We start from the raw sequence: 27189 nt of genomic DNA, 5'->3' as shown, positions 1-27189 counted from the left end.
AAGTTCAGGCCAGAGCTTAAGTGGTTTTGGGTGTATCGAACATCCAGGGTAGTTGTCGACCATAGTACGGAGGTCACGAGGTACCATTGACCGCCGTGGATCCAAGATAGGGGGAGTGTAAGAGTGAGTGTATGAGTAACGGACGCTGGTCGAAAGTTACTGTGTGTGAGTAACCTATCGGAGAAGGCGATTGTCTGGAAGTAAACGGAAAGATATTTCGCCAAGTTAAGGTGACAACTACAGAAAGACTGTGGGCGTACAGTCAAGGAAGGTGATCGCTTGGACGGAAGTAATCATTTTTCAGAGTATGAATGGGACGCGTGCATGACCGAGGAGACGAGCTGAGAAAGGAGGGGAACTGCTGCGAAGGGGGACGGGTGACGTCGGCTAGAGCCGCGCTGTGATTGAGCGGTTGGTGTGACGTTAGCTAGAGCCGCGCTCTGGTTGGGCGGCTAGAGTGACGTCGGAGGAAAGTCGCGTACGGATAGGCCAGTTAGTGAGAACGGCGCTGAGATTGGTGGAGTGTCATCAGGAAGTAAACAAACGCAGAGAAAAGAGAAATCATGAAGTGTTTTAAGTGTTTGAAAGGGATTTTTAAACGTAAACGAAGTGAACATTATTACGGGGAAGAGGCTCCGCCAGAGGGTACACCAGCTCATTATATGGCAACGAATGTGGGGCTGCATACGATATTATGGATTGGGGCTTGGAATAAGCTTACGGAAGGGAATGAGGAAATGCAGTTCCCGAGGTACGGGACGTTTAAATTAGAGGTGTTACATCGGCTAAAAGCAACCATGTCCTCATTGAAACCCTCGCCCAGACCAACACAGTTTGAGGCCCTTAATGCATGGATTAGGGCGGCACACGACAGAAATTTGAACAGGCGTCAACAAAGGCTGACGCGATCGGTAAGAGCAGTGCGAGATTCTAAATGGGATGAGGAAGCAAAGCGGTGGAGGGTACAGGTTATTGAGGTGGAAAAAATGTATCCGATGAGGGAGGTGGCAGGAGGAGGAAACCTCATGGAAGAAGACGAGGAAAGCGAGTCGGAAGACAATCTGATAAATAGATTGTTAATGGATAGACCACCTCCGAGAGTTGAGGAAATTGAAGATAGAGGGCTTGCAAGGGAAGATGGGAATGCCATAGAGGGGTATACACCACTCCCTATATCGGAATGGACACCTATCAAAGGTGGGGAGACACCTCAACCTAGTACAGCACAGAGTGTAGTGGGAAGGTTTGTGGTGCAGAAAACGCCAGCCACCGAAAGGGTTGAGTCCTTTGGATTGCCAGATGCTCTTCAAGTGCCTGTTACCATAGGACCCATAGTTTCGATCTATAACCCTGAGAGAGATAGAGAGGAACAACAGAGGCAATTGGATAAAGAAAGGATCGAGATGGAAAGGAGGAATAACGTGACAAATGCATGGAAGCAATTGCCAGGATCGGTAACATGGAATACCCCATTAGACACAACTGTCGGTCCCAATTCAGAACAGGGAGGTCCGAGAGGACCAATGGATTTAAGGGGACCGCGGCCAAGACCCTATTCAGAATTAAGAGCTGATTTGAGGGAATGGGACGGGTCCACAGTATCCCTGAGTAACAGGACAAGAACGGAACCAGAGTGGGAAAGCAGGGGTAACGGGACTGTATCTCACTGTGGGGCCAGCGAAAGCAGTCAGGGTCGGGAAGGCCGAAGTCCCGAGAATAGAGGGGATGCATGTCCTACAAATCAGAGAGAACAGCAGGAACAGAATACGAGGAGTATGGAGTGTGAGGAAGTGTCTCGCCTCACGCAAACAGAGGGAGACCAAAGAACGCAAGAGTACAGAGATAGGTTTAGGTTCACTCATCACTCACACGCACCTGGGGAAAATGTACAGCACTGGCAAAGAGGGAACAGTGAAAGGTCACGTCATACATCGAGTGATCGGAGGTCACAGATGCATGAGGAAGAAAGAGGGAGTAATGGAACATCTTGCCCTGCATCCCGTGAAACTAGTCAGGATGGGGAGAGAGAGGCTAGGAGGCATGAAGGAGTGTTTCACCACCCACCCCGAGAAGATGGAAAGGCATGGGACCTAGAGAGATGGGAACAAGGGAGGACTCCCTATAACTCACCAATACCTAAACGTAGATCTCGGAGCTGGGATGGGAGAGATGCGGATGGAGGAGCTAAATTGAGTGTCTTGAAAGCTGAAATTAAGGCAAAAAGGCTCGATGTTACTAGTTTAAAATCAGATGTTGATGAGATAATAGATGGAACATTGCCTTTGGAAAGGATAGAATTGTATGAACAGGATGAGTTATTGTTCATGGCAAAGGATATTACTAGGAAAGCTAGAGCGTTTCATGAGAAACTGACTGATTTGGCAGACAGGTATGCCGTGGATTTATCTAGGACAAGGGCATTACAGAGTAACCACAGATTACAGTACGCAGACCAGGATCTAGATGAGAAGAGAACTACTGGATTAAAAACACACATAAGAGAGCTGGTATCAGGGATAAGAGTGTGGAGAGAATTGGACAAATGGGAAGAAAGGTGGTCGAAAAAGGGCACAGTTAGACGAAGTGCAAATGTGATGACCCCCGAGGGAAGGGTAATGCATATGGAGGCATTCCCTTTGCGAGAAATATCAAACGGAAATTATGTACATGTACCCTGGAGTAGAGGAGATTTAGCTGCATTTACCAACTCATTTCCGAAGTTGCGGGACAATCCAGTAGAGTGGTATAAGCAGGTAGAGAGGTTTGTCAAAATCTCGAAAGTACTGTGGATAGATTTGAACACGTTGTTTGACATCGTGGTCCCATCTGATTTATGGACCCCGTGCAAGACTAGTGTCGAATGGCCAAATACTGAACCAGTGAGGGATGCTCGGACTAATGGACCGTCCGAGATTGTCATGCGAAAGTATGAAAGGGTAATAGCATGGCTGAAAGATAAGGTACCACCACAGGACATAGATTGGCTGAAAATAGACCGAACAAGGCAGAACCCAAGGAGACAGTTCACGAGTTTTATGAAAGATTATTGAAAACATTCAAGCAATACAGTGGACTAGATGTAATGGATCCCAAAGATATAGGGCAGTTTGTGTCAAAGTTTGTCTTGGGGTTGAGACCTGATATTTGTTTGATGATACAGCAACATTTAATCTGTTGGCAGAACAAACCACTAGATGAGATTTTACGTTATGCGAGGTACTGCAGTGACGAGATAGATTCTAAAGCCAAGAATCTAAAGGAGAAATTGATGGTGGTGCAAATGCAGTCCGCTGGGAAGGGTGGCCAGCAGAAGCAGGGGATGGGACGAAAACCAAATGGTCAGAACAAAGATAATGAAGAAGGGCAGAGACCTAGGATAGACTTTGCCACTTTAAAGAAAACGACAAAGTGCCATCAGTGTCACCAGGTGGGGCATTGGTGACGCGAGTGTCCCTTTAACCCTGAAAATGGAGAGCTAGAAGTAGAAGAGCAGGTTCAAGAAGTCCCAACACCAAAGGTGACAGTTCCAGGAGGCAAGGTGGCCAAAGGGGGACTTCGGCCCCACGGGCCCAGTTCCCACAGCCACCGAAGGTAGCGACAGGGGGTAAGGTCTTTAAGCAGATGCCTCTCTTCATCGAGGAAGACAAGTGTTACTACATTGATCCATTGACAGGACAACGTGTGAGCAGTGAAGAGGACTGTACCCTCGGGGCAGTCCTAGAAGTGGATCAAAGAGGGCCATTTGTTGAGGCAGAAGTGGCAGGGTGTCCCACTACGTTCTTAGTGGATACTGGGGCTACTCGTTCGACTCTGAGATCAGCGGTGGTTCCAGACTTGCCAATGTCAGGGGAAACTATTCAGGTGGTAGGAGTCGCAAATAAAAGAATGACTAGTCCTTTGACAGAACCAGTGTCTGTGAAAATTGGAAACCACATGAACGAACATCAGTTTGTGGTTTGTGACTCGAGTCCGGTATGTCTGTTAGGAAGGGATTTGTTGTGCAAATTGAATTGCACCATATACTGCACCCCACAAGGAGTGGAGGTACAGACTACCGACGATGATGCTACCTTTAAGGTGGCCAATTCAAAATTCTGTGTAGAACTATATCCTACTCTGACTGTAGAAGATCTTCCCCAAGATTTAAGAGATGCAGTGGCGTCAGAGGTGTGGGATTTCACAGGAGAAGATATAGGATTGATTAAAGGGGTAGAACCGGTAAAAATTCTGGTAAAACCAAATGTTGAGTTTCCAAGAACGCCTCAATACAAATTGTCCCAGGAAACGATTGCGGGAATAAAACCTGTGATCGAGTCAATGATACAACAGGGAATACTGAAAGAAATCGTGGGTAGTCCTTGTAACTCCCCGATTATGGGTTTGCAGAAACCTAGCGGGAAATTCAGGATAGTGCAGGATTTACGAAAAATTAACAACATAGTCGTTTCATGTTGTCCCGTGGTACCGAATCCTTCAGTGATATTGTTTCAAATACCATGTCAAGCAGAATGGTTCACAGTGATAGATCTTTGCCAGGCTTTCTTTTCAATCCCATTGGATGAAGAGAGCAGGTATCTTTTTGCTTTTAAAATGGAAGATCGCGTTTTAACATGGTGTCGAATCCCACAAGGATTCACAGACAGTCCATCCATCTTCAATCAGTTGTTGAAAAAGAATCTCGAAAATCTAGTACTGCCCCAGAACTCGGTTCTGGTCCAGTACATAGATGACCTACTTGTTGCGTCAGAGACAGAGGAAGCCTGTAAAGCAGATTCAATTGCCTTACTGAACCATTTAGCTGAAAATGGACATAAGGTATCTCCGAGCAAGTTACAGTACTGTCTGACAGAAGTACAGTATTTGGGGCACCGGTTAGAGAAAGGAAAACGTAAGGTGTCACCAGAGAGGATTGAGGCGATAATGAAGATGAATGCGCCTACAACACAGAGAGAAGTTAGAATGTTCCTAGGAATGGTGGGTTACTGCGGACAGTGGATAGTTAACTTTTCACTGAAAGCAAAGCCCTTACAGAAACTGACGCACAAGGAGGTGAGTGATCCGGTACCATGGGACGAAGAATGCTTGGTGGCGTTCTTGCAGCTGAGAGACGATTTGTGTCGTGCTCCGGCTCTGGGAATGCCCGATTACGAGAAGTCATTTTCACTCTATTGTTGTGAGAGAGAGGGATGTGCTTTGTCAGTCTTGGCACAGACCCACGGAAATGCCCGTAGACCAGTTGCATATTTTTCGGCTACATTAGATCCAGTAGCCGCAGCGTTGCCCGGATGTCTCAAATCCGTTGCTGCAACGGGTGTCAGCATTGAAAGGAGCGAGAGTATTGTGATGGGACATCCAGTGGTGGTGTATGTACCACATTCAGTTGAATTGCTAATGACCAGGACGAAGACGCAGCATCTGACCAATAGTAGGCTCACGCGCTACGAACAAGTTATCCTTGCTGCGGAGAACGTGACTCTTAGGAGATGCTCTGTCTTGAATCCTGCTACTTTGATGCCATTACCTACTGTAATAGAAGGCGAAGGATGTGAAGACCACGATTGCCTTGATGTGACTGAACTATGCACGAAACCCAGACCAGATATTGTGGATGAGCCGTTGTCTGACCCCGATGAAATTTACTTTGTTGATGGCTCATGTTTAAGAGACGATACTGGTCGGTTGAGAGCAGCTTATGCTGTTTGTACTATTACTGGAGTTGTGGAAGCCGCTTGCCTGGAAGGAGTACATTCCGCACAGGTAGCAGAAATTATTGCCCTAACTCGTGCCTGCATAGCAGGAAACGGAAAGAGAGTCACCATCTACACGGACAGCCAATATGGTTTCGGTGTGGTTCACGATTTCGGGCAGTTGTGGTCTCAGAGGGGTTACATGACCTCCTCTGGTTCGCCCATTCGAAATGGAGAATTTGTGCGGCTGTTGTTAGAAGCATTACAAGGTCCAGTGGACATCGCAATAGTAAAGTGTGTAGCACATACTAAGAATACAGATTTTGTGTCACAAGGCAACAGATACGCTGATGAAGTCGCACGCTATTGTGCGGAACAAAATTATTCTTTCTCAAAGGTGGAAATAGAAGGTGCAGAAGAAAAGACTGAATTAAGCATGATGTTAGAAACTGTAGACACTTGGGAGGATTTAAGAATAATGCAGGAGAACGCACCTGAAACAGAGAAAAAGGCATGGGAAATAGCAGGTTGTGTGCGAAGCGAAATGGATTTTTGGGTTTCAGCAGATGGGAGGGCCGTGTTACCTGAAGAATTAGCTAATCCCATGGCGAGAGACATACATGGTCCAGTACATCTAGGAAGGGATGCTATGATGAGAGTGTTTAGGCAAACTTGGTATTGCCCTAAATTTAGAATAGCAGCAGAATCAGTATGTAAGCGATGTGTTACCTGCCAACAATTGAACGTAGGCAAACGAACACCAGTCACACTGAGTCACATTGGGAGGTCGGGGGGCCTTTCAATAGGATGCAACTAGATTTCATCGAAATGCCGAGAGTTAATCGCCTTCGGTATGTGTTGGTGATTGTATGCGTATTTTCCAGATGGGTTGAAGCGTACCCTACACGTAGGTGCGATACACTCACAGTGGCTAAATTGTTGCTCAGGGAGTTGATACCGCGCTTCGGGGTGCCTGCCTCTTTGGAATCTGACAGAGGAAAACATTTTAACAGCGAAATAGTGAAGATGTTGTGCTCCACACTGAATATCGATCAAAAGCTGCATTGTAGTTATCGACCAGAAGCTTCAGGAATTGTGGAACAAGTGAATGGCACATTGAAGAATAGATTGGCTAAAGTAGTGGCATCCACATCTTTGAGTTGGCCAGATGCTCTTCCTCTAGTGCTCATGAGCATGCGCAGCACACCTGACAGGAGGACAGGTCTCTCTCCCCACGAGATTCTGATGGGGAGGGCCATGAGACTTCCCACAGTTCCAACTACTGCCCTATTGAATATTACAGATGATCTGATCTTGGATTATTGTAAAGGACTGTCTGACGCCATCCATTCTGTGTCCCTTCAGGTGCATGCGGCTGAAGTTCCAGCATCGAGGAACCTGTGTCATGACCTGAACCCAGGGGACTGGGTGTTGGTTAAAAAACACGTCCGGAAGAACTGCCTAGATGTTCGCTGGCGTGGGCCCTTTCAGGTAATCCTGATAACGAACACCGCGGTGAAGTGCGGGGGGCTGCCAAATTGGATCCATGCATCCCATACTCGAAGAGTTCCAGCACCTCTAGAAGGAACAGCTCCTATCCCAGACGAAAGCCCGGAAGTGGAAGAAGGGTCGCAAGAAGGGATTGCAGCAGCTGAGGAGGTGTCGGAAGAAGTTGGGAACGCAACGGATTCAGAAGAAGAGCGAAGGCAGGACGGCAGTGAGACGGAAGACGCAACTGAAGGAGAGAGCAGAAGTGAATACGACTCAGACTCAGATCCGTATCAGAGCGACCAAGAACCAAGTGAGAGGACAAGGAATAGGAGAATAAGGCTTGGAGCTGCCACTTGGCCAGCAAGGAGAAGAAGGCTAAGTTTGAGGTCGGCCCAGGAAGAAACGCTTACTCCTATATCCGAAGACTCAGATCCAGAAGAAGATATCCAGGATCAAGCCGAGGAGGGTCTTAGAAGATCAAGGAGGGTGCGAGTGCCTAGCAGAAGATACTCTACTCCCGACTGGACCTACCTCGTTGCAGATGTCTGGGGGGCACAGAACCGGGAGGATCCGGGAAGTGGAACTGATCAGAACTGACCCGATCATCACAGTGCAAATAAGGTTTCTACTGCCAGGAGCGGAGACCGAAAGGTTGCTGACACTCAACATCGTTCATCCTGCTCTCCTGAGCGGAATACGAAAATTGATTTTAGAGACAGTTGAGTTTCCAGTTTGCTGTTCACGATATCCAATTTTGGAGGGAACTCTTCTTCGTTTGGAAATGCTTGAGCGAGTAGTAGAAATTCTAGGAGCACTCATTGTTGTGGATTAATACCATATTGCGAATGTCTTCAAGGGGGCGCAGAACTGGAAAGGTGAAGAAAGTGATCCTGATTAGAACGGACCCCTTTGTGATTGTGGATGTAGAACTGATAGTACCAGGAGTAGAAATTGAAAAAACGCTAACTCTCAATTTCGTCCGTCCACTTGTCCAAAGCGAAATAAGGAGAATAATCCTAGAAACAGTTGACTTTCCATGTTGTGGTACGAACTGCCCAGAACCTGAGGGAATGATACTTCGGATGGACATTTATGAAGCCGTAGTGTCCCTCCTTGAGCCATACATAACTTTAGATGAAAATAAGACTTTTGAAAAGAAATTGTAAACTTGTTGCAAGATAACCTAGCGCCGAGTGGAAGAAGAAAAGTGATAGGGGTTTCCTTTTAGTGGATGGAGAAGGGCTAGGGTTGTCTAATTTCTACGGGACTTTGAACTGTTTTGCGGAAACAAATTGTCAAGCTTCCAAGTGTTCAAAAGAGAGACATTGCGAGAAAGAAAGACTTTTGGCTCAGAAAAGAGAAGAAGTGAATGCTGGAAGAAAGTCGAGAACTACACTGTTTGAGAACATGGAGGCTGGCAACCCGAACCGCAGGGCAAAATGTATAGTTGTTACATTTATAGGAGTAGTGGTTTCTCTTATCATTTTAGTGGTAACTGTTTCATTCCTAGTGGGACACGAAAGGGATGAAACTGCAGTCAAGGAGGTCAAGGGAGTGTCAACACCGAAAACTACCATTATTAAGGAAAAGGGAAACATCAATGATAAAGACAAAGCGTTGTTAGATGCAGAAATAAAAAGGCTACATACAGATGAGTCACAGGGAAATTACAAGTCAAATGCTTATGCTAAATTGCTTTATGAATATGTTGATGCCATGGAAGTGAAGGATTGTTACGTTTGTATGCAATTACCAGCTTCTGTGGAGGAGGGTATCAGATACCATCATCTTCCATTGACATATGGAATCACATGCAGTTTGTTGTTGAGCATATTTTATGGACGAGATGGATTTGAGTATTATTTCTCGAATTTCGACTCGACATTGCCAGAGGTCCCGAATTCCAAGCATTTGAACAAATGGGACTATTACAAAAGCGAAGACAGATTACACAAATGGTTTATTCCATGGAAAACGTTAGATACTTCACATGCTCGAAGAAACAATCTGACTTGTCAAATATCAGAAGTTGAGAAAAAGTTTATAGGACAGGTAGATACTAGATACAGGAGGCAGAAGATTTTGAAGGCATCAGGACAATGGGAAACAGATTGGACCAAGGAGGAAAGGGCACATCAAAGAAAAGGTAGTATTGGTCCAATTGCTTTGGATAAGGAGAAACGGGGGAAACTGTGCATTCACAGGAGTTACTCTTATTATGAAAACTTTTATGTAGGTCAAGTCAATTGTGAACATGCCTTTCAATTGGAGTACTACTCTAAGGACTTTTTGAAGGGGATGCAAGCAATACCAAACGTATATTTTGTATGTGGAAGAAATGCCTATGTGAAGTTACCAGATAATTGGTACGGATCATGCTATCTGGCTGTTGTCTTCCCTAAAATATATCATGTTGAGAATTTAGACACGCCAAAGAAAGAAATACCAACTAGATGGAAGCGAGGGCTGGGTGCAGCAGAAGTAGTTGGAGATGTACTCGGTGCTGCATTCCCTTTCTTAGGACTGATACTGAATGACATTAAGATCAGGAGGTTAGCTACAGTCGTGGATAGGCTATCTGCCAGTACTGCAAGATCATTGATGCTGATAGAAGGGGAGATGCAATCGATTAGGGCAATGGTTCTTCAGAACCGACTTGCTTTAGACGTTCTGTTAGCAAAAGAGGGAGGAGTCTGTAAGGCTTTGAAGGTCCAGGAATGCTGCACTTACATTCCAGACAATTCAAAACCTCTAGAGAAGTATATAGGAAACATCACTGCCATACACTACGAAATTGAGGACCTGGCAAAAGTAAATGTGTGGGAAAAAGTAGGTCATGGAATGGGTAAAGTTGGAGGTTGGTTTGCCAACTTAGGAAAGGGTATCGTTTGGTACATACTGAAACCCATCATCATAATTGTGATTTGCGTAATCACTTTGTGGGGATTGGTGCGTTTGTATCAATGTTATAGAGCAAATAGGTTGCAGAGAACTATGAGGAAACAGGAGGAAGAGTTGACAGCGATGCAGGACACTCAATACAAGAGTCTGAAAGCATTAGAGAGTATGAAAAGAAGTGGCACAGCTATGACTTCACTTTGAAGGGTTCTACATTTTTAGTGTCTTGATGGTGATGACCCCTGAAGGTCATCAAAGGGGGGACTGAGAGAGCACAAGTTTGAAAAAAATGTATAAGTGTACCATATTTACAAGCACGTAGTTAGTTAACATGTACTTTGCACCAGAGTGTTTATATTTAGAAGTGAAATACACAGAGTGTCTTATATTCAGTAGTGAAATGCATAGAATGTTTAAGTAGAGTAACAATAATCATAACTGTGTGAGACTAATGTAGAAATGTTTGGGATGAATATGAAAACCTCACGTTCTCATGTTAAAGGAATAATGTAAGAGTTGAATGTAACTCTAAAAACCAGTATATTGTGTAGGCCTCATGGCAATTCACAAGCAAATCTAAACGTGCTGCTAAAATAATGTGAGACAAGGTTGACATGGTTCTTCTAAATGTACTATTGAACTTAGGGTTAAAAGTATATGCTTTATAGATGTGTTATTTTAGAAACGTATGCTAGTTAAGAATGTTTACTGTTTAAATCAAGTTAACGTTTTAAGAGTGCAGGGACCTGCTTCATGTAAATCAAGTAGGCCTGAACTGATAATGTCATCTCCTTTGATGTGCCATGTGCTCGTTAGAGGAGAAGTCGAGAGGTGCCAAGTACAGAGCTTCGCTTATATTTTACGACCTATAGATATGGTGGAGTTTGGAATTTGAGGCCCACTGCAGGACGAGCTGTATGCAGGTGCGAGGGTCCTAATCAGCTCGAATGAAAGGGACTTTGTTCAGTGGCGCCTTGCGCAGGCCTGTAGGAGTTTCCAGGAATTTCAGGGGGTATCAGCGCACTGGAGAAGAAGCCTGGGAACCAAGGTCAACTTTAACAAGGGTCTTCAAGAGTACCATCATGGAGTTTACCGCGCAAAGATGTACCACGTGAGGGGCGTCCCAAGGGGCGTTTCTTTTGGAAATGTGATTTGGTATTAGGGAAAGAGACCCGGGAAGAGAGCAGAGCAGATGATTTTGGGAGCCTAAGGAAGCGGATGGGTAGGCAGATAGGCTGATCAGGAGAGACCCATTATCAGAGAAGAGACAAAGAGAAGTGCGTGATCTTCTTAGGAAGTCACCACGGCTGACACCTAGAGGGGTAAAGATCTTGTTAAGTAGGGATGTCACTTAGTATAGTGTAGGGACAGACTAACCTAAATTTTCTTTTCTGTAATGACTTTGAGGTTGCAACTTGTATCCATTTTGGCAACCCTTATGGTTTTTGAGCTTGTACTTATTATTTTGTTTTTCAGACTCAGACTATTCAAAAAGTTCATGTTCATAGTGATACCGATTTATCTTCTTAATCTCATTTTGAGAAGTTTGTATCTTCAGTTATCTTTGACTTTATATTAAATCTTTGAAACTTAAAATTTGGTCAGTGGTCATTTAGAGTGGTGTAAGTTCTTAAATTGATTGATTTATTGTAAGATTACCTTTTACTCAATGACAGGTACCAACGATTCAGTCGACATAGTTTGGGATTTGGTAAGGTAACTAGTAACCAGTAATCCCGCGTTAGCACAACTGCCTTTTCTCAATCCTGCCATTTGCCCCCAAGTCACGTGTGACACTTTCTGCCTTTTGTGTATGAGTGGGATGTTTTTCAAAACGGAGTTTTGGTGACTTCCCAGTCATAAGGCTCGAAGATTATTGTGGCAAACTGGCAAAGTCCAGTTTGACGAGATCTCTCCCCGTGGATCTCAAGTACAACAGGCGTACACAAGTACTGCTATTTGGCTTGCGTTTCTGAGACTTTCAGAACTGCATAAAAATAGGAATGGGTGATTTACTTGCCAGATTCTCTTTAGTTTCAATTTAAAATGACAACAACTAGTTTGTGTAATTTATATCAAGACGGTGTGGTATAGAGCTCGGGGGAATCTCTCATGATTACCCGATCATAAATTTCACATTTCCTTTCTTCCGAACCAACTTGTAATGAAAATGGCCTAGAGGTGCTGCAGAACACGGGCAGCAATAACGCTTTGCATCGCTCTTGATTGCACCTGACCCTGCCTAAGTGGAAGCTTTTTGAAGCATGTTACGTGCTGGGGCTGGGCCAAACCATGTTCCAGAGTAGACGCTGACAGGGGGGCGTTCAGAACTCCCCACGACAGTCCCAAATGGGTTACTCGGCGCAGCAAAGACATAATCTACAAACTTTCCACATTACAAAAATCTTATTCAGAACCTACCTTTCCCACATTCCTAAGATGTGCGTGGCGCCCCTGGCTAGTTCTTATGGTGCACCAGGGTGCCGCGCCGCACAGTTTGGGAACCACTGACTTATCGGGTTGAATATGTGATATAAAAATCACAAAGGACGCGTTATTTCACATGAAACTCAAGGGTTTCTTCACCATTTATGAATCGTTTCAACGTTGATTTTTAGTACATTCAATCAAATACGTTTCAATGAAGTCAATAGTATTGATTCCAGATTTGTCGAATGTTTTTATTTTCATTCATTTGCAAGTAATTTCATCATTCCATTCGCATTTAATCCTTTTAAAGCATTACATCATGCCCAATGCATTTCGGGTTTTAAGTAACCCTTCATCAGGGGCCTTTTGAATAAGGCGGGACTGGTATTTTTAGTCTTCCAGATTTTGCAGGCTTAAATTCTCTGCATACTCGATTTCCATAGGAATTGGAGTTGGTCCAATGGTGTACCGGCAAGCCAGCCCTTAAGTAAATCAGCTGTAAGGTTGTGCCGTAGTTCAATAGCGTACATTTAATTCAGCTCAATCAGTTTCAAAGGTACGTGACTCCCAAATTAGTCCATAGTTTCTCACGAGCGTTCGGCGTGCAACTCAGAGCGGTATACAGCTGATTTACTTAAGGGCTGGCTTGCGGGTACACCATTGGACCAACTCCAATTCCTATGGAAATCGAGTATGCAGAGAATTTAAGCCTGCAAAATCTGGAAGACTAAAAATACCAGTTCCGCCTTATTCAAAAGGCCCCTGATGAAGGGTTACTTAAAACCCGAAATGCATTGGGCATGATGTAATGCTTTAAAAGGATTAAATGCGAATGGAATGATGAAATTACTTGCAAATGAATGAAAATAAAAACATTCGACAAATCTGGAATCAATACTATTGACTTCATTGAAACGTATTTGATTGAATGTACTAAAAATCAACGTTGAAACGATTCATAAACGGTGAAGAAACCCTTGAGTTTCATGTGAAATAACGTGTCCTTTGTGATTTTTATATCACATATTCATCCCATTATTTAAGGCACTGCCAGACACAGTGTGACAAGGATAGCGACACCCTGAACTCTTTAAAATAAACATTCACAAATAAGTGACGCGCACGGAGATATAATCTTCAGTATCTATATAACCACTGACTTATCGCCTTGGCGAAATGTTGTCAACCCGCGGTGGAATGGGGATTGGCCACCCAGACGTACTACTATACTACTGGGTGGCGCATCTGCTTGTTGTGAATGAGTGGTGGTGCGGTGGCTTTGGGGAACCTGCGTATGGGGAGGATGTCTGTTGAGTGGCTGTCCCCACCTGCTCTATGTGGGAGGGCCTCTGCATCTTTCCCTCCCGCCACCCGCGTTGTGCTGGAGGTATGGAATGCTGCCATGAAGACTGTGGGATGGGCTAATCTCACCTTGGAGACCCTGTTGTGGCTCGGCACCAGAATTCCTCAGAGGGGGTTTGCGGCCTGGGATTCTATGGGTATTTAAAGGTTGGGGGATGTGCTGCGTGGTGATATGCTCAAGTTCTTAAAGGACCTGCAGGAGGAATATGACATGCACCGCACGCAGTTCTATAGGTATTTGCTGCTCCGTCATGCCGTCCTCCCTCTTATGCGGCCTTTGGAAGATATCCCTGATTTTTCCCCGATGGAGGCGAAAATCCTTCTTGTAAACCTCAAGGAACATAAATTATCGGAAATATAAAATATGTTACAGTGTACTATGCCGGACCCGATGGTGGAGTGTGGCAGGCGTGGGGAGGGTGAACTGGGCTGTCTGGGTGACGACGACTGGAGGGAGGCAGTGGAGGCCCCCAGAAAAGCAGTGATTACCACCCAATTTCAATTAATCCAAAGTAAGATACTTCATAAAGTGTATCTCTCTAGGGACAGACTCCACTGCAGGAGCCTGATCCCTGCTGGAAACTGTCTGCGGTGCGGTGACCCAAGGGGGGTTTAGCTCATATGTTCTGGCACTGTCCGGTGCTGGCCCACTTCTCATGCTGGGTTGACTTGAGAGGGTGATAGGTTGGACTATCCCCGAGACCATAAACTCATACTTTTCCATATAACAGATGATCTGGGAGGCACTCGCTATCAGAAGACACTTTCTTTGGTTTGGACTCATTGTCACCAAGAGGGATATTGCCAGGGCCTGAAAGGCGACAGGTGCCTCCACATGTAGGGACCTAGGCCAAGGGCATGGATCACTGTATGGGAATAGAACATTCAATCCACTTGTCATGGGGCTGCCCCCAGAAACATTTTAACATCGGGAAGGATTGGGCTGGAGTATAGAGGGATACAGGTAGAACTGTGTACAGAGAGGCCATTGGCGGATGGTGGGGTGGGCAATATCAATGTACGAGCGGAAGATGGGATCCTGCCCTACTGTCGGGTGGTCAGTAGTTCAGTCGTGGGATGTAATGTAATATCTTTTCCAGGTGCTGGCGGGGGGGGGGGGCGAAAGGAGGGAGGGGGATTTGACAGACGACGACGAGGGAAAATTAATTATTTCTTTCATTTTCCCTCGTCATCGTCTGTCGAAACCCCTCCCACCTCACCGACCGTCCCACCGCTCTTACCTGCACGGTCTTCTCCTGGTCTTTTCTGCCTTCTTCTGGTAGTATAATGTATTCTGATATTTTGCATTGGCACTGCGCTCATTGCGCTGCTTTTACATAAGTTGCAAAATCTATGAAAAGTTAAAAAAACAAAAACTACAGGCAATGTGCTGGCTAAGAAGCCCGAATGATGAATGTGCCATGCGATATATAGGGACCCCTTGGTACCAATGGCCATCCTTCTGGGGCCTCTGCGGATAACATACCTCGCAGCCAGATGGGTCCTGCATGAGAGTCCTTGTAGAGTACGGCGTTCTTGTGCTTGTGGGTCAAGTACATCTGGACACACATCCACAGGATGGACAGCAGCATCAGGGTGCACAGGAAGGCCAAAACATCTTTCTCTTCGATGGGCACGTGGTCTACTGAGCCTGCGGTGATGAGACAGCAGCCCAGCAGGAGGATGTTGATGGCCATCAGGACAGATAACGCTCGGCCTCCTTTCTTCCAGGGTCCGAAGCTGTCTTCCACCTGAATGCCGGACTCATGCTGGTTTGGGGAGACAGACTCGTCCATTTCCAGTTCTGTGACTGACTCTTTGGGGGAGTCTGGCACCATCATGCAAGAGTAACAGTAGGTCTCGAGTCCAGGGCCCACTATCTGGAAAGACAAGACATTATGAGTATTAGAACCTTACATGAGATGGTATAATTGGCTCAACTTATCAGAAACCTTATGTTGCGGCTACTGACTACTATTGCTTGCCTACGTACTAGTTTAGTGGTAAGGACAAAGACAGGGTGTGAGCCTGCCCTGCGTGTGAATGCTAACATAACTGCCCTCATTTTTGGACGGCATTAGTTGTTAATTGCCATTGCCTTCATTATGCACCCTCAACTCGGATCGATTATGGTGTAACAGACACGTAAGGATGTTTACCTCCTTTTCCAGGCGGCATTAACCACTTTTAATGTTCTGTGGCAGAGAACTTTGATGTTTAATGAGTCACTAACGGGGCATACCAAAGGACTTCATTGGGGGGGTGCAGAACAAGAGGCCACTGGTCTTCACACAGTAGTGAAGTACATGGGGGTTTGTATGGGGGCACTGAGGGATACAGATCCCCACAAGTGCGCAATACACCCCTCGCGTGGAACTTGTTCTTGTGTGTGCCTGCTGCGCAGCTGACCTGTACTGTAGCAGGGACACATCCTGGTCCAGTGTACTATAGGAACACAACACATAACATCACAAATCAACAGCTATACCTCCTCCGTCCAGATAGTAGGTCCTTAAAAGCAAAGACCCACTCATACAAAGCTACCTGCTTGTCACACAGAGCAGTATATTAAGAATTGCCTGTTGCAGCAGGGCGAAAAGTACCATACACAGCAATCACACCCTGTAAAGATGGGTACAACAGACTCATAGAGGAAGCATATAAGGGACTCTCACTCCGTGCCTCTCTCACTCCAGCCCCAGTGAATCACACATAATGGTGAGGTAGCAGAGGGCGCACGCTCAGGTTTTATTTCACACACATAAGGTGGCAGGACCACTGTTTGGTATTAAGCGGCCATTGCTTATTTTATTACATCAGCCTTAACCCTTTGAAGTATGGGGTGAACCAATTGACAGCTTTAACTTGCTCTCCACACCCTGTGTGCACACTTTGACATGTGATGAATAAGAGATTATAAGCATTAGGACCATATGCAAATGATAATACATCTTTCAGATGATGACACCATAACAGCATTGCAAGCATTACCGTCTTGGGCAGCTTGAAATGACCTTCTTTGTCTAACATCAGTGGCAATAATCCGAATGTGCATTATATTAGTACTTTACATTATCAAGAATTTACAACTTTGGGAATTGAACCTTCTTCGGTGGTAGTGTGGGGAGTCTATATGACTGAAATCTGACAGATAGGAACATGAGTGATCACATTACAGAGGGGTACGGAATCTGGAACCCTCTTGTAAGATCGGTGTGGGTGTCCATAAAACAGTTTAAAAGTGTAGTTTGTACTTTTTTATAAATCCACTCTTTCCAGCAGCACATGATGGTAGCCCTTTTACTCCCGCATGCAGGTCGTGGTGCATTCTTTGGACAGGGATGATGTCTAGTGTTATAGAGGGTGATTTAGTTGACTGGTGGTTCTCCTCTTTATCCCTAATCATACCACTTCTAATCCCCTTCTGCCCCTCCTTGGTAGCGTGTTACTTTGACCTCTGATGGCTTTGGAAGTAAAAGGTGGATTGATGGATAAAGGAGCCATTTTGAACTCAGTCCAAAACAGTTCTAACCTCCAGTTATTTTGAAATGCAGGTGCTCCCTGTTTCACTAACGTCTTTCTGAAAAAGTTGACATTCGCCTTGTCACGAGCCACATAGAAACGGATCATTGATTTACAGATCTTCAGGTTGCTGTAGTTATGCTAGCAACAACAAGAACAAAGCAGTGTGGGCCATTAGTGGGTCGCACTAGTATGAATGTACACATTCAAAACAGATCTAGACGCACACCTGTATACGACCCCGCTGCTAAGGAATCGTATAAACACAATTTTGATAGAAAGCTGAACCAGAAGTTCTTTGTATCTTTGTAATATATCCCTCCTGTTTTTAGAATATTATGCAGTACAAAAACAATATCATTTGATCAACCCCAATTCCATTGGTAACAGTTATATCACACAGACACATATTCCTGTTGAAAAATTCTACTTTTATTGGTTCTTTATGGACCTAAGTTAATCAGCCCAGCCAACGTGTTTCATCAATGAGGGCTTCATCAGGGTTTGAACTTTTGCAAACAAATCCATATGGTCAATCACTATAGTTGAAGCCTCAGTGCAGCACCGTATTTTCCCCTCATACAATAGCCAGAAAAAAAACATTAAAATCTTCATACAAATCCATTTTCAGGGATGTAGTTTTCTTTTTTTTATTTCAAAATATTTTTTTATTATTTTATAAGCAAAGACATTAGCATTTTTTTAACAAGGTTAGCCATTCGTAGTTTGTACAGCAGTGTTTACAGGCACTTCGAAAAATATGCTTAGCCAACCCCACCTGACGTGACTTAGTGAGAACAAGAAAAAGGGTGATAGAAAAAAAGCAGGAGAGAAAGGGGTGAAGGGAGGACACAAGAAAGGTTCAGTGTTGTGAGACGTATATACACTTGAGAAAGCCGCCACACCACTGGCTTGCTTGCCACGAGATTGCGAGACAAGACAGCCCACCTACTGACCTGTAGGGCCATAGTAATTGCGCTCAGCTACGTACACTTTACCGCACATAAGGGGTGTGGGGTAAGGGGGGTGTTGCCAGGACGTATTGGTTTCATGGGGGTTCTTAAAAGTCTAGGTATGTGTCGAGTGACTTCCACGTCCCTCTGGTTGCTGGTCACCAGGGTGAGCTCTGTAGTGCAATGTTGTCTGCACCTTTAAGGTGCGTAATCCAGTTGAACCAGCCTGTGTATGAGGTCTTACTTGTGTCCTTCCAGTTGGCGAGGACCATTTTCACCATCACAGTCAGCAGCAGGTCTGGTAGATCTTTGTCGTGCTCTGATCTTAGTTCCGCGGTCATAAATGTGGTGGTGATCGATTTGAAAATAAAAATGATTTGAAATAAAAAAATTAAAAAAAATGTGGTGGTGAGGGAGGAAAATTCAGTTGTCAGCGTACAGCCCAGTACCCTATTTATAAAGCCAAAGAATTCTAACTCAATAGTATTGTATCCTCAAAATAAAGTGTGACTCCAAGATATTTAATCCTCCCTGTAGGATTCGTATCACAAAACACCAACAGAGTATCAGCCACTGTGTTCAGGATTTAGATAAAAATGTTTAAATAAATATGAAAAACAGAGATATTTTAGATACCTTGTTTTTTTACTTTCTAATAGAAGGTTCCTGCCGGAAGGAGAGACCACCTACTAAGGTAAGGCCTCTGAGTTGGGTTTAGGACTTGGAGCAATGACCAGTAAGTACTTTAGACACTCAGGTTTTTTCTGCTCTCCACCCCTCAAAGTGCTTTATACAAACATTGACATGGATTTTACGGGTGCCTATTTCACCATAGTCTGGTTCATTCATGACGGCCCCATTCACACCCTTTGGCCCAAGAAAAAATCCTATATTTTAGTGCCTCTTTAGCTACATTAAGAGGATGTCTGTCAAGTGGCACTTTGTCACCTGTGACACTGTCACCCAGTTATGACGTTTTAGCCAACGGCACATACTAAGCCCTGACTTGCAGTTTTATTATTGAAACTATAAACCAGTGCCGGCTGAAACTTTCAGCTGTTACCTGGTGCCACATTGGTAGCTATGCAAAAGGTAGTAATGCAAAGAAATCAACAAGGACTTTCATGGATTATGCAATGCTTAATTTGTGTTGGTGGTTTTCGGTGCTCAGCACCAGCACTTAATAGCAACACCACCACTTACAACAGTCTGTCACATGGTGACACTGTTTCTCTAATTTGGGGATGAGCACAATCACAGTTGTTTATTGATTCAAAATACATTGAAAATTATTAAATCCTGCCACCCAAACCATTCTTATATTTTTGGGGGCTTGTTAAAGTCTCAGTTGTCACTCTTGTTGGAATTGTGCTGGTACTGACGTTGGCAGCGCTGGCAGAGGTAATGGGTGGTTCAAGCTACAGTGGACTCCTGACGAGGGGCCCTGGAAACTATTTATTTTATTTTACAATTTAAGCAATGGATTTATGTCTATTGGTATGTCTGGTCATACCTATGTGGGGAATACAGCAAGGAAGGAATATTCCTGTGGGGCACCATGAAGGACAGAGGAAGCAAAATCAAAGAGCTTTCAACATGCATGGATTTCGATTAGATTAGCATGAGGACCCATGTATAGGATAGCAGGTTGTTGGCCTTGGGATATGCCTATAAGGAGTGGTTTGGGTTGTGTGTGTTTCTCAATAAACTTTTATCTTAAAGGATGGCTGAAGTTCTCAGAAATACTTAGGTTTTAGAGAGATTCGTGTGGTTCTCAGAAGCATATGTATCTTTGATAGCTGTTATTAGCTCCCAGGTGATCCGACCCTTGGAGCACATGTACCTTGGCTAGATGTCTGTTGTTTTCAAGAGGTCTGCCTATAGTTCTCATGGAGGCTCAAATGCTATCCGATGTCATTGGTTCTTTGGCTCATCTATGTATTTGCATAATGTATGAAGTTGCCAGCCCTATTCATTTATGAGTTCATTCAATTATGAATATATCAAAAATGTAATATGCGAAAAAGATCTACAAAATCCCCAGTGCAGAATGTAGATTCTAACGGGCGGGTTCCTCTGAACTCAGTATCGTTTGTCAAACTTTGTTCTTCTACAGCTCCCTCTGTCCTTCTCTGCCCTACAGCACTGAGCCTCAGGCTTCCTGGAGAACGTTTTGTAGCATATCTGGAATTACAACTGGGTTTATTCATTTATGCCCCTCCTACAATATTTCCTGAACACTGAAACCCTAAAGCAGTCCTTTTGGTAAACCAAAGGACCTTTCATGGATGCCGACTGACTTGGGTTTGTCTGTAAATCTCTCGCCTTAGGCATTGTGAGCTAAATCTTAGTAAACCCCCAGACACTCTTCAACTCCTCCCCCTGAAATATATTTTAAAGAATCATCTCCTTGATGACTGCTTTGCTTCCCAGGAAAATGCTTTATTACCGGTTTTAGGAAAGGGGCTCTAAATGCCCACTTTATCATTGGTGGGGATCGCTAAACTTATTCCAATAAAACTCCTACACTTCCCACTTCAACTGTTGCACCCATCACAACAGTACCCCAGTGGTGCAGTCTGCTGCTCAGTCTGGCTCCCAGCTTCACACATGCCCCTTCCCTAACGCACATTAGGTCCGTGTCATCATTCAGGGAAAATAAACCAAAAAGGCTACCTCAGCCTACCTTCTGACTAAAGGGATGTGGTGCTGTTTCTATTCGCCAACAAACTTCCCAGCAAAGCCAAACTTCCCAGCAAAGCCAAGGTCAGCAACTCTATCAACCCCTGCGCTTTGTGTGAGGATCATGTGATGCTCAGTACTGAACAGTAGAGTCATTCGCAATTTGGTGGAAATTCTGGAAGCAGATTTCAGCATTCCCTGAGGAGCCCACTGTACTGAATCATTGGCAGCTGGACTTTCATACCTGGGCTTTTGCCGAAGAAGGGCGCAGCTTTGGCAGTGGCAGAAAATGACTTGAGTCATTTCCAGGATGAAGGAGGAGTGAGGGTGATTCTTCCAAGTCTATCCACCACATTCGATACTGTTGACCATGAGATCCTTAGGGCCAGTCTTGAAGAAGTGGGTGCTTGTGAACAGTGGAACAGTGGCTGCCTGGTTTGACTCGTTCTTGGATGAACGCTGTCAGTCTTTTACTTTAACTTCCTTTGTATCTGGTAGCTTCACCGTCCATTGTGGGATCGCTTCCAGAAATGATTTGATAATTTGCCTTGTCAGTACTGTTGTATGCTGATGACACAATTGAAAGCGAACTGTCTAATTTACCAGATAGTTCTTTGAGTCGTTCAGAGGTAGACGAGCAGCTTTTTTTTACACTAAATATTTATTTATTTATTTTAAAAATGTATAAAGCGCAGCGTATACCCGTGGGTGTCTTGGCGCTATGACTTTGCTGAAAATCCCAGATTGAACATGTATCTACCTTAAAAAGTATTGTCCTGAGTAGTTTATTGGTCAAATAACCAGGTTTTTACCAGTTTTCTGAATTGAAGTAGCGAGGGTGCCAATTTTATTTCCTTTGGAAGCGTGTTCCAAAGTTTGGCAGCAGCGTTGGTAAAGCTTCTGTCGCCCCATGTCACCGTCCTAGTGCGTGGCACTACCAGTAGATGTCTCTGTTCAGATCGTAAGGATCTTTTTGGTAGATAATAGAAGAGTTTCTGTTTGAGAAATGCTGGTCCAAGACCCTTGAGGGCTTTATAGGTGAGACACAAGGTCTTGAATCTAATGCGATTTCTCACTGTTAACCAGTGGTAGTTCCTTATCGCTTGTTTGGTGGACTGAAACTTAGGAATGCCAGCTAGTAGCCTTGCGGCAGCATTTTGTATAAGCTGCAGTTTGGCCACCACCCGTGCCTGGGCATTTACAAATAATCCATTGCAATAATCAAGTGATGAGAGTACCAAGGAACTCACCACTGTTTTCCTAGTACTCTCAGGAAGATAGGGCAGGATTTTTCTAATGATCTTAAGCTTGTAGAAGGCAGACGACGCAACCTGATTGGCATGGTTGGAGAAATTAAGATTGTCGTCGAATATAATTCCTAAATTCCTGACCTTTTGCACAGGTTCTGGGGGGGCTCCGAGTGGGGTCGGCCACCAAAAAGTGGACCACTGCGGCGATAGATTTCCAAAGATCATTACCTCAGTTTTATCGGAGTTGAGACGCAAGCAGTTCTCAGACATCCATTCCTTGATGGCAAGCATGCCTTCTTGGAACCTGGCGGCTACCTCCTCACCATCATTCTTAATTGCGATCACCAATTGGGTGTCGTCGGCGTATGAGGTAAGGCTCATCCGGTAGTTCTTGATCACCCTTGCTAAGTCCGACACATAGATGTTGAAAAGTGTCGGACTTAGGGATGAGCCTTGCGGGACGCCACATGGGAGGGCGAGCTCAGTAGATTGAAATGCGCCCAGTGTCACTGCTTGCGTTCTGTTGGACAGAAATGAAGCCAGAAGCTCCTTGGCCTTTGAGCAAATGCCCATGTCCTCGACACGGTCAATCAGGACAGCATGATTGACCGTGTCGAAGGCCGCCGAGAGATCCAGCAGGACCAGTATAGCTGTTCCTCCTTGGTCCCTGATGGTTCTGATATCATCGGCAGCCTTAATGAGGGCAGTCTCTGTTCCATGAAGTTTCCGGAACCCAAACTGCGACTTATCCAGGAGGTTATTTTGTTCAATATATTCAGCTAGTTGGATGTTCATTGCTTTTTACACTATTTTAGCCAGGTAAGGCAAGCTGGCAATAGGTCTATAGTTTTTGAGAGTTGTTTTATCTAGACCAGTTTTTTTAAGGAGAGGTTTCAGCAGAGTGTTTTTTAACTTATCTGGGAAAATCCCAGATTGGAACATGGCGTTGCAAATAGGAGTAATGACTTTACTCACCACATCAATTACTGGGATGAAGATTTTAGGGGGGCAGGGATCTAGGGATGAGCCTGTTTTTACCTGTCTCATAAGATCTCCTATTTCCTGATTTGTCATATCCCTGAATCTAGTAAACGAACAGTCCGGGTTATTTTTGGGTGATTTAGAATGTATGCTGGTACTTGATGAAGTAACCGAAAATTCTGAATATATGTCGTTTACTTTTGAGAAGAAGAAACCTGCTAGATTATTGCAGAATTCCTGAGAGTGGGGAGGGCTCAGATCTACCACCTTCCCTGCCAGAGTCTTAACTACTTCAAACAGTTGTCGACTCGAGTTTTTTGATTTGTTAATTTGCTGCTCAAAGTAGTTCTTTTTTTCCTCCTGAATCATTTTTTTATAGATGGTGAGTTCGTCTTTATACTTGGCTTTGCTTATGTTGTCATATGTCTTGTGCCAGGTTCTTTCCTGGTTCCTACAGATCTGTTTTTGCTTTCTGAGAGTCTCTGAGTACCACGGTGCTGAAGGCACTTTTCTGAAGAATAATAAGACTGAATTGCTGTTTTAAAAACTGCAGACAAGACCCCATTTGGCCTCCCGCTTTGAGTGTCCTCCTTTTTCCTGCAGCGGAGTTACAATTGTGGGTGTATTTCTTGAGGCGGCTCTGCCCTTCAGGGCACAAGTCCATGCAATGCCATCTTAGTGCTTTGCGCCTTTTTATCGTTTGGAAAGAAGCTCCTACTCCTCACATGCACACATCATATTGCCCTGCATGGTTTCAAAGAAACAGGGCTTAAACAAGACACTTACCAACTCATAACAAAATGAGAACTGTCAGACGGAGACTATGACCCAGGGATTGGTGGCATTGGAGAACAGGCTGAGGGTGCATGAGAATGAAGTCTGGCACTTTACCACAAGTAGCATTTCCAGGTCATCTGGCCCTTTATGAATCTTAGGAAACACAGTAGTTCAGGTCACACAAGAAAGTAGCAGAATAAAGAAGCTGAAAACGTGTACTGTGGGGCATGGCAACGTTGTGTTTGGGTAGTTGTGGCTCCTGCTTCTAGCTCTACTTGGCTCACCGGCTTTTTGAGTTCCTGCACCTTCAGTCTTTTAGTCTCTAGTCAGTCCCTCGCGTTCCCTGTCTCCCAGCGTCCCCTTCACTCCTGTGTTCCTACTTGTTGGCGGTTTGTGCTTGTCCTGTATTTGTTATACACCTGGCAGGTGTTGAACTTGTCCAGCGCCGTTCGGATTCCAGGAGGCATCCTGGTCATTCATGGAGATGGTCCACTCCAGGGTGTGCTCATTTCCAGAAGAGAGATGGTGCAGGACCCCCTGGTGCATAGAACTGACAGCGCCCTATACGAGTTGTTAACAAAGTGCGCCTTCATTCCCTCTCTTCCCTTGTTTTGTTCCCTACTTCCATCTGGAGCGCACACATGACCATCGACAAACACGCAGACATGTAACCTAAGCAGAATCATGCAAACAACGACACACTCGTGTACCCTTACCTGTTGTCTCACTTTTCGGCTGAGTTTCTCACTTTTTCCTCCACTCCACACAGCATGGATAATGTTAACAAACGTCTTTAGTCTCTTCGGCAGAGCCCTGGTCACGCACGTGCAGAGTGTGATTGACAGCACAGAGCCTGCAGCACGTGGCCAGTCACAGTGATGTGCGAGGTGATTGGCGTGGTGTTCAGACCCTGCACTCTGGGTGAGTACGGGACTAAATGATAGGGTGGTAAACACATGCCACTGCTTACCCAGCGGCGTGCCTGGCTGGCGGACTTTTTGGGCACGTGAGAACATGGATCCTGAACAGCAGTGCCTTCTCCAGCTTTCTCAGCATGACGTATAAGCATGACGCACAAATAAAGTTATTTACAGCACTGCGCTTCAATACCTAAATAATTGCTTATCTTGGAACAGCCAAGTAAAGAGGTGTGGCCCAATTGGAAACCACTGCTAGCTCCACCCAAAATATAAGGTGCCAGGTTAAGGAGTAAAGTTTTTTCCACGCACGCACGTGAGTAATGTATGCAATGACCTGTCAGAGAAGCTGTGAGTGACAGACCAGTTGCCTGGGTTTCGCACAGCTGTGAAGACACATCGATTCACCTGCTGTTGTTAGCGGTTCTCTTGGTCATTAAACTAAGCACTGGACTGCCCTTGGGTTTTAAGCAAAACACAAATGCAGCCACGATAAGCTCTCAGGCAGAGCCCCGAGGGTGCCATCCTCCTCGAAGCCAACACCAGGCACATGGAAAGGGGCGCTAATGCCAGCGAACTCTCAGTGTTTACTGGAGTTTCTTTAGTCACTTTGAGGTCTCGAGCTGTGCGTTACTAAGCATTAAGACTGAGAAATTGAATACATTTCTGAAATTCCATAACAGTTTTACAAAATTGCATTAAGTTATGCTTTCAGAGGGAAATATGATTTGCTGGTATTTCTTGTGCCTTTTTTAATTGAATACATGCCTCACATAAAAATGAAGTCTTGCAAGGTATTTGGCGGTGATTGGTCAAGGAAGAATATGACTCTAAAGAGGACATTTTCCATGCAAACCAACCTCCCGCTGCTCTATTTTTCTGCAAGGTACATGCTTGCTTGAAAAAAGTTATGCAAAATTGATAACGCGAGATTTCAAGAAATGTAATGAATTTCACATGGTGTAATGCTCGGGAATTTCACATAATTTAAATTTTGTCCAGGCCTTAGCCCGATTCTGCATTATGCCTAACTCTCATTTATCATAGGAAAGTTGAGAACATTTTACAAGGGCACTTCTATCAAGACCATGAGGGCGCTTTTGTCAATTTTGTTGAGTTCACATTCGTTGTGGGCATTCAAACTGTGCTTACTGACAAGCAAGATCATCTGAGTGCTCTTTGTGATAACCTTCATGCATACACTCATTCATTCGATATGGTACTTGGACTAAACATGCGGAACACAAGATGACCTATTCTTCTGGTTAATTTCCCCCAGAAGGTGATGGTAGAGACACTCAAACGCATACACTTTGATAAGGGCTATTTGACAGAGACATGAGTCACAGACATATGCTCACAAACACTCATAGCAAGCACAATACTCTTCATACAGTCATGGTCCCCACCAGACCATGTAAATAGCAGGTGTAATGCTTTACTAATATAACATAACAATTACTCCCAGAAATAAAGACGGTCAGGTCTTCCTCGTGTTGGTTCTCTGATTCTCAACACCTCCTAACATGTCACATAGCTGTGGTTGTAACTGATATGTGAATGTGGACAACTAGAAATTCACAAAGACTTCTTTAAGGCTCTGGGCCGTACAACTACTTAGGTAACAGAGGGAAGAAGGTGCCAGAGAAGAAAGAATTAGGAACCTCGCTTACTGCAAAACCATTTGATATACTCAAGGAAATGGGGAAAATGATATCTACCATTTACTGATACAGATAGCTTACATTTTCCTTACCTGGTGAATGGCTTAAGATGACCTCTCAAATCTGGTTCCAGGATCACCTGATAGCCCCTAGATCATCCGAGGACCATTGGATCTCAGATAGTTCTAGGATTAATCAATGTTTTTTGGTTCAGCCAATGGATTCAGAAGCACTTAATGGCTCACTTGATGGATGTGGGATCACTCACTTGCTCCAGGATCACTCAAATGTTCCAAGGCCTCTCCATGGCTTTCGGTTCACCTCAATGGTGTGAGAAGTGCACATTTTATTTGGGATCTGTCTATAGCTTTGGTATCAGCAGATGTTCAATGTTCACCCAAAGGTCATCCAAATGTTTGAGGATAGATTGATGCCATCCTTATGAGTCAAAGATGACTCAGTAGCACGTGATGCTTCTGGACCACTAGTGGCTCCGGGATTGTCCAATGGCTCCTGATCGTTCGTTGATTTTAATACCACCCAATTGCTCTGCTCTTGCTTATTTTGTTTCAATA

The 27189-nt window shown here is 44.6% G+C and overlaps 1 protein-coding gene across 2 annotated transcripts in view; it reads right to left on the bottom strand.

The window, feature by feature from the left end:
• Positions 1–15732, bottom strand: part of LOC144767333 (proton channel OTOP2-like) — a 319185-nt gene extending 303453 nt beyond the window's left edge. For both annotated transcript variants that reach the window (XM_078650816.1, XM_078650815.1), the window contains exon 1: positions 15355–15732. In XM_078650816.1, coding sequence (XP_078506942.1) covers positions 15355–15709 — 355 coding nt within the window. In that variant the 5' untranslated portion in view covers positions 15710–15732. The remainder of the gene's footprint in view (positions 1–15354) is intronic.
• Between the last annotated feature and the right edge of the window lie 11457 nt (positions 15733–27189).

The sequence above is a fragment of the Lissotriton helveticus genome, chromosome 7 (genome assembly GCF_964261635.1).
Source record: "Lissotriton helveticus chromosome 7, aLisHel1.1, whole genome shotgun sequence".
NCBI lineage: Eukaryota > Metazoa > Chordata > Amphibia > Caudata > Salamandridae > Lissotriton > Lissotriton helveticus.
The sequence above is the reverse complement of the archived record's forward strand: the minus strand, read 5'-3'. Positions and strand labels throughout refer to the sequence as shown.